Source organism: Nicotiana sylvestris, chromosome 3, assembly GCF_000393655.2.
Source record: "Nicotiana sylvestris chromosome 3, ASM39365v2, whole genome shotgun sequence".
Taxonomy (NCBI): domain Eukaryota; kingdom Viridiplantae; phylum Streptophyta; class Magnoliopsida; order Solanales; family Solanaceae; genus Nicotiana; species Nicotiana sylvestris.
In genome coordinates this window covers 155,856,050-155,870,276 of record NC_091059.1, presented here as the reverse complement: position 1 = coordinate 155,870,276, position 14,227 = coordinate 155,856,050, and the positions used below count along the sequence as shown (strand labels likewise).

Sequence of the window (14,227 nt, the reverse complement as noted above, 5' to 3'; positions counted from 1 at the left end):
TGCAGCAAACGAATTCATGGTTCAATTAACTCAAATCATTTGCATAGCACAGAAACAGAAGAGGATTCTGTAACACGTTTAGCATCAACAGCTATTGATCTAACAATTATTAGCAGTAGCACATAAAACAAGATTAACCCTTATCAGTTCCTAATTAAAACTAAAAACTAATACTAATACATGTTTTAATGATTAACAAGATTAATAGGAACTGAAGCAGCTGGAAGATGTTTGTTGCAATAACAAGAATTGGGATTATCTTTTTGATCTGCTGATGAAGAAATAAAAAGCCCAATTTGCTCCAAAAATGTCAAATGTTGAGGCCTATCTTTACGTTTCACGTACCCTTTCGCCTCTTTCTCAGAATAACAACTGTAACCCTTTTCCCCATTCCTCTTCCACAGCGCCTCCGCATAATTTCTGTGTGCATAATACGCTTCCGCCGTCGTTACCTCGGGCTGGGCCTGGGCCTGTTGTTGGACTTTGATGGGTAGCCTCTCGTAATGGGCCCGAGTAATTCCTTCCAGTTCGTCCATACGAACCAACCCACGCGCGGAAACCGCGTACAGCTCGCCCCACACGCGCTCGCCGGAGCCCGGGAAATTGAGAAGGAAAGGTACCCTGTAGGGCCCACAAACAAGGGGAAGACGATCGGCGGTTTGATAAACGCCGAGAAAAGAAGCGTCGCCGGCGGCAATCATGTCCTGTAACAGCACGTGATTTGAGAATCCCCTTTTTAGTGTTCCGTAGGTGAAGATGATGGTCTTTTTCTCTGCCTCTTCAGCCCCCATTGTTTCTATAAAATCACGAAAATACCAAAAAAAACTGAAGACAAAAGAGGAGAGAAAGAGAAACAGAGGAATATGAAGAGGAAACTGAGGAGTGTTTGGTTTGTAGAGAATAAAAAGAGCAGAAAAAAGGGCCCCACCAAAAGTAAAAAAGGGGTTTTATATAAATGTGAAGAATAAAACAAACAAAATTGGGAATCCTTAGAATTTCTCACCATCAATAGTGACCACCCAAATGAATATGAAGATAGAAATTTTGGATGGCTGTGAAGGAGTAATGGTGACTGGTGGTGATAAAGACCAATGCATTGAATATTTTGAGGAAATACATTGGGAGGTGGAGGAGAGTCCTAAGAATATCAAATTATAGAGTGAAAATAGCAATCCCTGGCCAGTTTTCGGATTGATAATTAAAAAATAGACATTATTTGTAAAATTATTAAAAAATAGTTATTATTTTACTGCAATACGAAAAATTCCAGCATAATATACTAGAAATTGGTACACTAGTGTATGAACTTTCAGCATATTATGCTGAAACTCCAGCATATGGAAAGTTCCAGCATAATATACCGGAGATTGAGACACATGTGTATGAACTTCCAGCATAATACACTGGAGATTTGAGCATCTGTGTATGAACTTCAAGTATATTATACTGGAACTCCAGTACACGGAAAGTTCTAGCATAATAAACCAGAGATTGGAGCACCTATGCATGAACTTTCAGTACTTTATGTTGGAACTCCAGTATATTATGATGGAACTCTAATATATTATGCTGGAAGTTCACATGTAAAAAATTCAAACTACAGTATATTATGCTGGAATATTTTTTGGATTTTAAACATTGTTTTCGTTCAGATTTATCTTTATATTAAAAGTGGCTAAATTTCGATTACTTTTGAAACTGTGACTATTTCTATTACCATTTGTAAATCTGGCTATATTTGAATTTCACTCAATTCTAGACCATCCATGATTTTTTTTTTTTAAATTGTTGGACTTGAATTTTACGTCACTAATTATAATTAAAAAACGTGTTACGTTACAATAAAAATATTAGGTAATTTTTTAAGGCATTAGTTGATAGAGTAATTTAATATTGGTGTTGATGGAAGACAGCAGATAATCAGTGAAACTAATTGAAATGTGCGAGTTGCCTCGAGAACCATGATTATATAGAAAAGAAGTTAATTATATGTTCCATTTTTTCACCTAGAAAGATGATTACTCCATTGACTATTTCGGGAAGGAAGTGAGGGCGTGTTTGTTACGAAGGAACATATTTTTTAATTTTTTATATTTGATTGGCTTAAATATTGTGGAAAATATTTTCCTTATGAACTTATTTTTTTTTCAATTGGAGAAAAATATTTTTCTTATCAAAAGAAGAGAAAATATTTTCCAAAACTCCTTTTTAACCTTCCCCACCCTCACCAACCCACCCCACCCCCCCACCCAATCTCCATTTTTTTTTTTTCAATTTTCAGTTTTTCCGTTACCACCCACCCTACTATCCCTCCACCCCACCCTCCACCCCCCCAAAAGTAATTATATTTTTTTTGTAATTTCAAATTTCTATTTTTTTTTATTTTTCTGCACCACCCACTCCCACTCCCACCCTCCCCCCACCTCGCACAAAAAAAATTACTTTTTTTTTATAATTTCAAATTTCTATTTCTTTTCATTTTTCTGCCCCCCCCCCCCTCCGAGAAAAAATACTTTTTAAATATATTTTTCTGTTTTAGTTTTTTTACTTATCAGTTTAAAGGTTCAAAATTTTACAAGTTTCAAAGTTTACGAGTTCGAAATTCCGCGGTTTCGAAAGTTTAGCGGTTCGAAATTTTATGAAATTGGTGGGTTCAGAAGGTTGTTGATTTGAAAGTTTATAACTTCATGTTTATTATATCTAAATTATTTATGAATACTCTTGAGAAGTTATTTTCCTTAATTTGCATACCAAACACCGAAAAATGAATAAGATTACTACCTGTTTTCCATGCAAAATATTTTTCGTTTTACCAAACACACCCTCGATGTAATTGTATTTTATTTTAAAAGTTTTATATGCAAGCATACAGTAGTTTGTCTAATTACTATTTGTAGCTACTATTCAATTGTTACCAGCTTGTATCACTTATATTCGTTTGCGCAACGAATACAGTATGTGTCAACTATATTTGTTTGCGCAAGGAATACAACCTATATCAACTGTATTCGTTCATACAAAAATACACTAAAGCAAAATACAGGAATATATACAAAGGATCCAACCTTTATCGACTGTATTCGTCTTGATATTGTTCATTTGTGACACGAATAAAATCAAGATAAAATACAGATATACAAAAAAAAATATAATGTTCTCGTTGAGCCTGGAACTAAAGATCTTCTCTTATATAAGCTAGTGGTCTAATCTACTTACTATAAGAGTTTGTTGTTCTCTTATTTCAGTTAAAAATAATTAATTTTTTGTTTTAGTACTATTGGTGAATTATCTATAAATATAACTACAAATATTAATTTTCTAAAAATATAATTGTAGATAATAAATAATTTATATATATTTATTGTGTCAGCGTAATTTCCCCTAAAAATATTCCAGCATAGCAGTTTATCATGGGATACAACGTGATAGCTAGGACGACAATAAGATAAGGACCAAGTCTTTTTCTTCTTTTCTATTTTAACCTACCTTTTCCAAGATATGCTTTTGAACCGTGCGATATTTACTAGGAATAAACAAAATGATAAGGACTAATCCTTTTTTCTTCTTCTTAAACTTAATTTTCGTGAGGCGTTTTTCGACCTTGGAATATGGAGATTTTTTATGGCCATAATTATGTAAAATTAGCATTATTCACCTTCTCAAATTTTAATGGCCGATTGGTAACGGGTTAACGGCTTAACGGACGAGAAACGAATTGAATTTTTTTTATTAACGACTTATCGATTTGGGAGCGAATTATTCAATTTTCTTAACGGATAATCCGTTAATCCATTAAGAATATATATATATATATATATATATATATATATATATATATAAAATTTATTTTTATCTATATATATATTAAATATAAAAATAAAATAAAAACCCTTGACCCTTCTGTAATTCTGTTCCAGGCAATTTAGATAAAAGTTAGGGAAAATGTGAAAAGTATGAACTGCATGAAGATGTTTTTTTTACATTCCGATATGTTCTTTTGTGCACTGCGTAATATTATATTCTTCAGTTGCTTATTAATTTTGAATTATGAATTCACAAATAGAAAATTTTATCTGAACTTGCGGTCTCTACTTTAACATTAAATTATATATTGTTTTAGTATATGCTCGTGATTATGGGAAACAATAAGCTTCCACAACAAACAAAGAAGAACCATATGATCTATATGGATAAATTGTACTGTCTAACTAACATGAAGTCTTAAATCTTGCTAATGATACCATCTACCTTCGAATTTATGCCCTTAAATTGCTGCAAATGCCCCAAAAAGGTTATCTTGCTACTATCTCCCATTCTACTGTCATTTTTTTGTAGCGTACAATATAGGTTGAATTAGGCTGATAAATCGTCCGATAAGAGGCAAACCATTACCAATCCGTCCGATATTTTATCGGGTGGCTAGCGGATTAACACATTTAAAAGCCGATAATCGTTAAATCAAACTGTTAAGAGTAAATAACCGCCCAATCCATCCGATAAGCAGCCCAATATGTGAACAAACAATTCGATAGATGATAAATCTTATTCACTAATTAATCTTGAAAGAATGTCATTTGTATCTTTATTTAATGAAATTGGAAAAAGACACCCAACATATGTCTAGGAAAAATAAAAGTTGGAAGATTTGCTTTCTGTCGTTAGGTAATATTGGAAACATTTTAGTATTATTCAGTGGCTTAACAGATATGAAACATGTGGTCACATAGATATAAAAGAATTAAAAAATGTTTTAAGGGGTAGCTGTCAATTTTCTATTTCCATATTCCAACAGTGGGCTATTGGGGTACGGCAAAATCATAGTGCCAACCACATGCTGGTTATGGTTTTTGGACACTTTTGCACGGCTTTTGTACTTTCTGTACCTAAGTTTTGTCCCTTTTTCACTCCTTTATACACCTCATTATTCTCATCTTTCTGCCATTAGTCTTTGCTTTTTCTGTAGCCCACCATTATTGGTTCAAACCTCTCAAACAGTGTGAAAAGAAAGTGAGCTTATCAGATTGGAGTAAGCATCGTTCTCTTTATTTTACTTTACTCTTTTTGTTTTTGGCTTTTACGCTTTCGTTGGGGCCATTTTTGCCGCCAAACGCTGCATTGGTGTAAAATTTGGTGTTTTGGTGCTCAAACCCAATATTATTTCTTACATTATTTTAGTGTAAAAATAGTGTTATATCAAATTTGGTGTAACACTATTAATCAATACCATTATTATTTATCAATATTTTATTATTACCTTTAACTATATAACACTTTTTATTTAACATATTATGAATTTTGTAATTACTTATACTTTTTATATAATATCTTTATAACATTAATTTTATATTTTAATTTTGGTGTATAATTTTTATAAATTAATTTTTGTATATTTTATTTTTATATAAAATTATAAGTTAATATTTGCTTATAATTTATATTATTCAAAAATTTATGGTATAAAATAAATTTATATTAAATGGTTACATAAGAAAGAAATATGAATTATATGGGATGAATATTTAAAAAAAAGGAATTTTTTATAAAATAAGAAATAATATAATATAGAAGAGAGAGAAGAATATAAAAGGAATATTCTTTTTTGATGTAAACAATAGTGTAATGAGTTGGAGTTAATTTGTACTTGTAGATAATAAATTGCATCGAGAAAATAAAAATCAAGACCGAAAAATATTGCAACAATTGTAGTATTGATTTCAAATATTTGAATGTTACAATCTCTATGATTCCTCGAATTCTTCTTTTCAATAGTAAATTCAAGGTCCTTTGAGCTTGATCTTGAATTTGAATTTGATTTATCCGTTGCGAACACTTTAATTTTTGCCACAAAATTTACCACGAATAAGTAGCCTTGATCTTGAATGCCTTATATTTGACTTGACTTCGTTCTTGATCTTGAATACTTGAAATTTGTGTTGAAGTACTTGAATGCTTGAACACTTGCAGTTTGCAGAGAATTGTGGCATTTGATCCACGAGCTCCCTTGTGTCTTCTTGTTATAACTTCTGGTCCCTTTTCTGGGTTATGAAGACCCCTATTTATAGTTGTGGGAGGGAAGAGTTATGATAAGAACAAACTCTTTCCGATCAATCAAATTGAAGTATGACAAAGCTACATTTGATTGTCTAGAACATGTCACTGGCACACGTGGCGCAGTTTCATTGGCCTTTTAATTTTCCGTGGCATGCCTTATCATTTGACACACGACATGATCCTCTTGGCACTTCCATTTGACTTGGCATGCCACGTCATTAGACACGTGGCACCAAATTGGGCCTCTAGAAAGATATCATATTGGACCTAATGAAGTGATTAAATGGGCTAGCTCAATAGATTTAGACTTATTTATTTAATTCATATTAGACTAATATAGTTAATCTAATTATATTAGCCCATAATATTTATTTAGACTAATATAGTCCAAATTATTTTATTAAATTAAAATTCAAAAAATTTTGCATGCCTTAGTTGTGGGAGGGAAGAGTTATGATAAGAACAACAGAACGAAGGACCAGTTTCCAGCATTGTGTTACCATATGTCCTTAGTTGTGTTGTACCTTTGTTATAGTAATCTACTTGTAATACATGTCACACCTCCTTTTTCCGCACCCGCGAGGGCGCAAGGGAGTTTTTTCCAATTAAAGGACAATCGAAACGGGATTGGTTTATTTATTTCAGAGTCGCCACTTGGGAGGTTTAGGGTGTCCCAAGTCACCAATTTTGATCCCGAATCGAGGAAAAGAATGACTCCATATTACAGTCTGCGTACCAGAAATCTGGATAAGGAATTCTGTTAACCCGGGAGAAGGTGTTAGGCATTCCCGAGTTCCGTGGTTCTAGCACGGTCGCTCAACTGTTATATTCGGCTTGATTATCTGATTTTATACAAATATGAACTTATGTGCAAATTTTAACTTTTTACCGCTTTCATAACCATTATTATTATTTTTACAAGGAATTGCAACGTCGTGAAAACATACCTCGAATCATGTTACATCAATGTACACGTGATTGTTGACATATCTCGACTCGGTTGAGATTTGGATTTGGGTCACATAAATGTGCACCCGAGTTAAGGAAAATAAATTATTAGAGGCGCGCTTAAAGCAACTAGCGTATTGTTATTTTGGGGAAAGCCATGAAATTCGCTAAACGGCATGTCCCGAATTCTAAGTATTTTTATATATATACATTTAGAGGGCCCCGCACTTTGTACATTTTTGCTTGTCGAGGCTCGTCTCATTCCTTATGAAAAGAATTTGCAACGTCATGGAAATGCATCTCAGACCACGCCACAATCAATGTACCCGTGGTTAGAGACACATTTCGATTCCGTTGAGATTTGGATTTGGGTCACATAAATGTGCACCCGAGTTTAAGGAGATAACATTATTAAGTACGCGCTTAAAGAGACTATCGCGTTATTATTCTGGGAGGGCCGTGAGATTTGCTAAACGACCCATCCTGGAAACTGAATGCTTCGATAATATACATTTAACGAGGGCCCCGCAGCTTGTGCGTTTTTATTTGTCGAGGCTCATCTCGTCTTTATTTTAAAAGGATATCCTATAGCAACTACGTTTCTTGTCGCATTTGTCTCTACTAATTGAAAGCGGAGATAGTCCTAGTTAATTATATGCTTGCAGGTCATTTATAGCAGGATTCAGAATGCTAAAAAAAATCAGAAACGAGGCTGCGTCCCACAGACAAGCGATCGAATCTCATGGGCTCAAACCCAGTTTGTGCGGGATTGCCCAGGCTTGGGCCACTGATTTTCCGACGAGGCCTGCTTGGTCTGTTTCAACTTGGGCTCGACCTTCGTGAGGTTAAGACCGTAAATTTGTGTTCTTTGTTTTAAAGGTGTGGTTTATCAATTATAATAAGGCAGTTTATCAAAAGAAAATGAACTTAGCTAACAATGGATAGCTTCATGCTTGGCATGTATTAAAGAATATGCTACACGATTAGACTAAGTCTAAGATACAACCTACTGCATTGGGAATACTTTTACCTAACAGCATACATATACAAACTAACATTCAATTACCATGCATTGATATCTACTAGGCGTGCAAGCTACTTCCAGCATCCAAACAAGAATAAAATTATTCTACATTACATGATATTTAATGTAACAATCTATGTATAAAAGACATTCTTCAGGTCTTTTCATTTGTATTCATGCTCAATTTTCCAATTACATCTGACAGTGTATTAGCTGTGTACCTGGTATAGAGAACAAAAGAAGAAAGGAATGGCCAGCTGGGCAGTATGCAACAAACACAGCAACAGCAGATACACAGCAACAACACAGCAACAAACCAAACCACAAGTGTTTTCCACGGTCCACAGACACCCAGCAACAGTTTCCAGACCAAAGAAAACCAACAGATGGTCGAGCACCAAACAAATGATCCCAGAAAAGACTAGTGAAACGAATAAAAATAACAGAGTATTCAATGCAGCAACACCAGCAGTTCAACAATCACAAGCAGCTCAATCAGGGACAACAGAACTTGGCCAAGACAGCTTGACCAATACGAACTCTTATGTAGCTTTCAGACAGTGTTTGGTTACAGTACTTACTAGAAATTTCCTTATATTTTCAGTTTTTTTCTTTAAACTCACAAGACCTTTCTTCAGACTAAAAATTTTCCAGCCCTCTTTAAGTTCTGAAATGGCCTATTTATAAGCCAAACAACCAGTGCAGTCAAGCTGCCTGGATTCTGCCAATTTGCAGACTGCCCATACCTCTTAAATCCCATGCCTAGGCATCTTTTGATGCCATCCATTTTGTTCCCCACGCCTGGCTTTTCTTTAATCAAGAGTTATGGGTTCATTTAAGTATTCATTTTAAACCCCATACTCTTGTGTCTTGTTCCCCATTGGTATTAGTTTAATCCCAAATTAGTACCCTACTTGTCAGCTCATTTAAACTAATCATTTTTGTTCTTTTCAAACCCCAGACTACCCCTGTCAACCTTGATTATTACTGCCCCTGCCTATTGCAGCATCAGGGCATTTTTGAACTGATGAAAGTTCAAATTCAGGACTGCCCTAGCCTGATTCTTTTAATTGTTTACAATGCAGTTACAAACCAGCATTCACAGATAATGTCCAATATTCAATTCACAATACAGGTTTGTTCAGTCATGTGAGGTTGTACGTATTAGCATATCTGAACATTCAGTCGTAGGGAGTTAATCGACGACATTTATCAAGTCGACTATACTAATTACAACAGGTAACAATCAATCGTTCATATAAACAATATGTACATGGACCCAAAGGGCTTCGAACAACTTTTGTTCAATTATTGGGAACCTATATGAATTATTTATGTGACGACTAATCTAATCGAACATGTATATCACGGAATACGTTCAAAACATACACAGAAAACAATCGACCAAATAAAAGGTCTTTATAAGGACGGAAGAAATTAAGAAAAGTATCAGAAAATATCGAACAAACACAACAGAACATGCTAACAGACTCATCCACACAAAAACAGAAAAGGAAAACTTACTAGAAAATGTTCAAAGCAGGCCGACCCCAGTCCGAATTAGATTTGACCATTTGAGTCCAAACAAACTCTAACCAGGGTGTTCTCAACCGAGAACACCTTGGTTAAGGTCTATTAGACCTCAAACCCTCTAGGAAGCAGGTCGGATTCCTCAGGCTCTTGTGTTCTAAGGTTCAGATTCTCAGATTTGAGTTTTTAGGAGTTGTGGGTAGATTCGGACCAAACCAAGCTTGGTTTGGTCACGAGGGAGGTTCAGGGAGTGTCTGGTATGAAGATGGTGAGGTTTGGGTATAGGTCCGGGTTCGACTTGAATCTTCAAATGAAGATTCGAGACGAAGGAAGGTGATTCGAGGCTAAGGGGTGACAGATCCGTGTTCAAGAGAGTGAGGGGGTCTTAGGGTATTCAGGAGGTGGTCACCGGCGTTCATGCCGCCGGGTTCTGGTGAAAGGGATATCAGGGCGGCGTTAGGGTTTGGGGTGTTTCAGGGCTTGGGGAAGGAGACGAGTGAAGGGTGGGGTTCGGATAGGAGGCGTGGGGTGTGAGGGAAAGCTTATATACGGAGTAGGGGATTGGATCTGAGCCGTTAGATCAGATGATCTCAACGGCTTGGATCTGATGGTGAGAAATGAGACGGGGTCGTTTGACATTTAAACGGGGTCGTTTGGTTTAAGTGAGGGGCTGGGCTGAACCGGTTATTGGGTCGGGTTATGTTAAATGGATTTGGGGGTGCGATCCTGGCCGTCGATCCACTTGAGATCAACGGCCCAGCTTAGATGGGACAGAACGACGCCGTTTGGACCGTGTCCGGGCAGCCTGTGTTTGGGCTGCTTCTGGGCCTTAAAATTTTGAAATAAATAGGCCCAATCCGATTTTTCTAAACAATTTGCACTCTTTTCCTTTGTTTTTCTAATTTTAAAAATACAACTAAATTAAAATGAATTTAAAAACACACATTAATCAACACTTAACACAATTATTTACACACATACTAAAAAAGAAATCTAAATGTACAGTGAGGCCATTTTAAAATGACCGAATTATGATTCAATTACCATGACATACATACTTTGTAAGATTAAATGCAAAAATGGACGGACCCACTGATGACTAACAGCACATGTCGCAGAAAAACGACAAATTGTACAGTGAGGCCATTTGTCACTATTTTTTGTTTTCCTTTTGGAGTGATTGCTCGTGAAGCAAAAATCACGTGCTTACAATACCTACTTAGCTTAGCTAGAAGCATTGTGTAGGAAACCATTTGTAAAGTCATAAATCTTGTATTTGTGTCTTGGCTAGAGTTAGTCAAGTTGTGAACTTTGTAATAGAGTTATTACAAAGAGGATAATAATAGAGTTATTACAAGTAAGTCAGGGATTAAGAGGTTAATTCATTGGTTACAATAGTTTGTAATCTGAAGTTTGCTCAGTTAGTGAAATTGAAATCCTTCAAGTCTAGGTCGTGGTTTTTAATCCTATGAGCTGGAAGTTTTGCAGATAAAATCTCTGCTGTGTCATTTACTTATCTCTGAATATGTGTGTTCTGTGGGAACTGATAGAGAATCAGGTTCTCTATATAGTTTGGTGGACCCTAAGTTTCCATCAATCGGTATTAGAACAGGTTCTTTCTATAAGGCTAATACCTAGAAAGGATCCACATGGCTGCTCCACCAAACTTTGAAGAAGGTCAATCAACCTACAGACCACAAGATTCAATAGACAATACTACAGATGGTGGAAGATAAGGATACATGATTTTATCATGGCTGAAGATTCAGAACCCTAGGACGTTATCTGTGATGGAACCTTAGTTCCCATGAAGACCATTGGCGAGCCAGCAGTAACAGTTCCCAAGACATGGAAGGAGTACAATGATGATGACCTCAAAGCTATAGAGAAGAACTTTCAAGCAAAAAGGATTCTCGTCTGTGGAATTGGACCAAAGGGTATAACATAATTTATGCCTGTCAATCTGCCCAGGAGATTTGGGAGGCTTTTCAAATGGCACATGAAGGAACAACTCAAGTCAAGATGTCTAAGATTGACATGCTCACCATTGAGTATGAACTTTTTAGGATAAAGGATGATGAGTCCATTCAGGACACACACACTCGATTCACCTCCATCATCAACGAGCTTTTCTCTCTAGGAGAGATCATTCCAAGGAAAAAACTTGTCAGGAAAATACTTCGTGTATTACCTGGTTCCTGGGAAAGCAAAGTCAATTCTATCACAGAGGCAAAGGATCTACAAAAGCTGACCATTGATGAACTCATAGGAAATCTGAAGACCTATGAAATGAAGAAAAAGAAGGACCATGAATGAAAACAACCCAAGAAAGAGAAGAACCTGGTCCTCAAGGATAATACCAATGACTCAAGTGGTGAGGATGCTGACATGGCTTATCTGACAAAAAGTTTTCAAAAAATGGTGCACAGAAATGGAGGCATTCCAAAAAGGGGTAGCTTCAGCAGACCAAAAGGCTATGACTTGTGTTATAAATGCGGTAATCCAGGACATTTCATCAAAAGATTATCCTCTGTACAAGAAATATCAGTACAAGCACAACACAAACAAAACAACCAAGAGGAACCCAGTTCCTGATAGGAGATTCAAAAGAAAAGATGCCCCTGACAATGTTATGAAACAAGCTCTTGCTGCATAGGGAGATTTATCCAGTGAATCTAAAGGAGATGATAAACAAGGTGACACCTCCATGATGGCCGTTGAAAGTGAAGCAGCTGAATATGACTATTTTTTCCCTGATGGAAAAATCTGACTAGGAAGAAGATGATGATGACGACAAGGTAAACTTTCTGGATGTTCAAGGAAATTTGAAGTCCTATTCTCAAAAGAAGCTCATATCTTTGGCAAATGTCCTAATTGATGCATATCATAATCTCATTAATGATAAAAATGTGTTAACTGTGTAACTAGGAGAGGTAGAATATGAGAGAGATGATTTAGTAGTCGTAGTGGTTGATTTAAAAGAAACCATTGAGGATTTAAAAAGGGAAAAAGGACGCTCTAGCTAAAAAAATTACAAACATAGAGCATGAGAGAGATGACTTGTTGTTAGTAGTTGTAGATCTAAAAGAAACAATTGAGGAACTAAAAGGGAAGGCAGTTCTGGAACACTCAAAAGGGAGAAGAAGTTGCGAGTGAGGCACACCTTAAGCTTGAAAGTGAGCTAAAAATGGCGAAATCTAGTCTGTGAGCTGAGCTTGAAAGAATCAGACAACTTCAGGAAGATCTAAGCAAAGTTAAGAATAACCTAGAAAAATCTCTTAAGTGGACCTGGTCCTCTAATGCAATCACTATAATGTATAAGAACAATGGGCGGAACAGGTAGGGAATCAGTTTCCAAAAGGAAAAGACTCCCTACAGTCTACATAGCAAGTATGTTACTGTCCCTAATAACCGGCTTTGCACTCACTGTGGTAACACCGGGCACTTTAAAGAAACATGTAAAGCTAGATTTCAGTCCCAACAGAAAAACAAAGTTTTTGTTGAAAAAATAACTATTGCTAAAGAACCTGGTCCCTCAAATAAAAAATGTGTGATGCCTGCTTGGACAAGAAGAAGTTTGATTCACCTTTTTTCTCACTACAAGAGACGCAAACTTGTTTGGGTTCCTAAGTCTAACCGTTGATTTCCTTGTGCAGGAAGCAGTGAAAGGAAGCAACCAAATATGGTATATGGATAGTAGATGTTCTATGCATCTGAATGGAAGCACCGATGATTTCCTTTCACTCAAGGCCCTGCAAGGCGGGAGTGTGTCCTTTGGCAATGACAAAAGGGATACATCCTAGGAGTAGGAAGAGTTGGAAAGACACTCACTCATTTAATTGAAAATGTGTACTATGTGAATGGCTTGAAATATAGCCTACTGAGTGTCTCTCAAATTTGCGACAAAGGAAACAAAGTGGAATTCTTATCAAAGACATGCACTGTTACAAATTTTGAGTAAAGTGGTTTTGGATGCAAAGAGATTCAAAATATCTATGTTATTAATTTTGAGTCTTTGAACAATGGGAATCTTACATGTTTGAGTGATGTTGATGATGATGTTGAACTGTGGCACAGAAGATTGGGGCATACAATCTTTTCATTACTGAACAAGTTGGTCAAGAAGGACCTGGTTCGTGGGTTGCCTAAGTCAAGGTTCAAAGATCACAAGGTGTGTGATGTATGTGTAAGAGGAAAGCAAGTCAGGTCCTCCTTTAAGCGCAAACAGAAAGTAAGCACCTCAAGGCCACTTGATCTACTTCATATGGATCTGTGTGAACCTATAAGGGTGCCAAATAGAAGAGGAAATAAGTACATTTTTGTCATAGTTGATGACTACTCCAGATTCCCATGGACCTTATTCCTCATAACCAAGGATGAAACCTTTCCAGTTTTTGCTACCTTTGTGAAGCAGATTCAAGTGAAGATGAGCAATAATGTTGTGAGTATAAGATCTGATCTCGGCACAAAGTTCGACAATGCAAAATTCGATGAATTATGTGCTGAAAATGGTATCAGTCATAATTTTTCAGCTCCCAGAACGTCCCAAAAAATGGTGTTGTGGAGAGGAAAAATAGGACTCTTAAAGACATGGCAAGGACTATGCTGACTGATAGTGGTGTTGCAAAAGGTTTCTAGGCAGAGACAGTCAACACTGCATGCTACTTGGTGAAC

General features: G+C 36.2%; 1 protein-coding gene across 1 annotated transcript; it reads right to left on the bottom strand.

The window, feature by feature from the left end:
- Nucleotides 1–944, bottom strand: LOC104220454 (putative gamma-glutamylcyclotransferase At3g02910). Its single transcript, XM_009771326.2, has one exon. It carries the CDS (start codon nucleotides 789–791, stop codon nucleotides 186–188), a length of 606 nt encoding a protein of 201 aa, XP_009769628.1. The 5' UTR covers nucleotides 792–944; the 3' UTR covers nucleotides 1–185.
- Nucleotides 945–14,227: the final 13,283 nt, after the last annotated feature.

Bases quoted from the DNA above. Each gene is read 5' to 3' on its own strand.
- LOC104220454 (XM_009771326.2), bottom strand. From the start codon at position 791: ATGGGGGCTGAAGAGGCAGAGAAAAAGACCATCATCTTCACCTACGGA.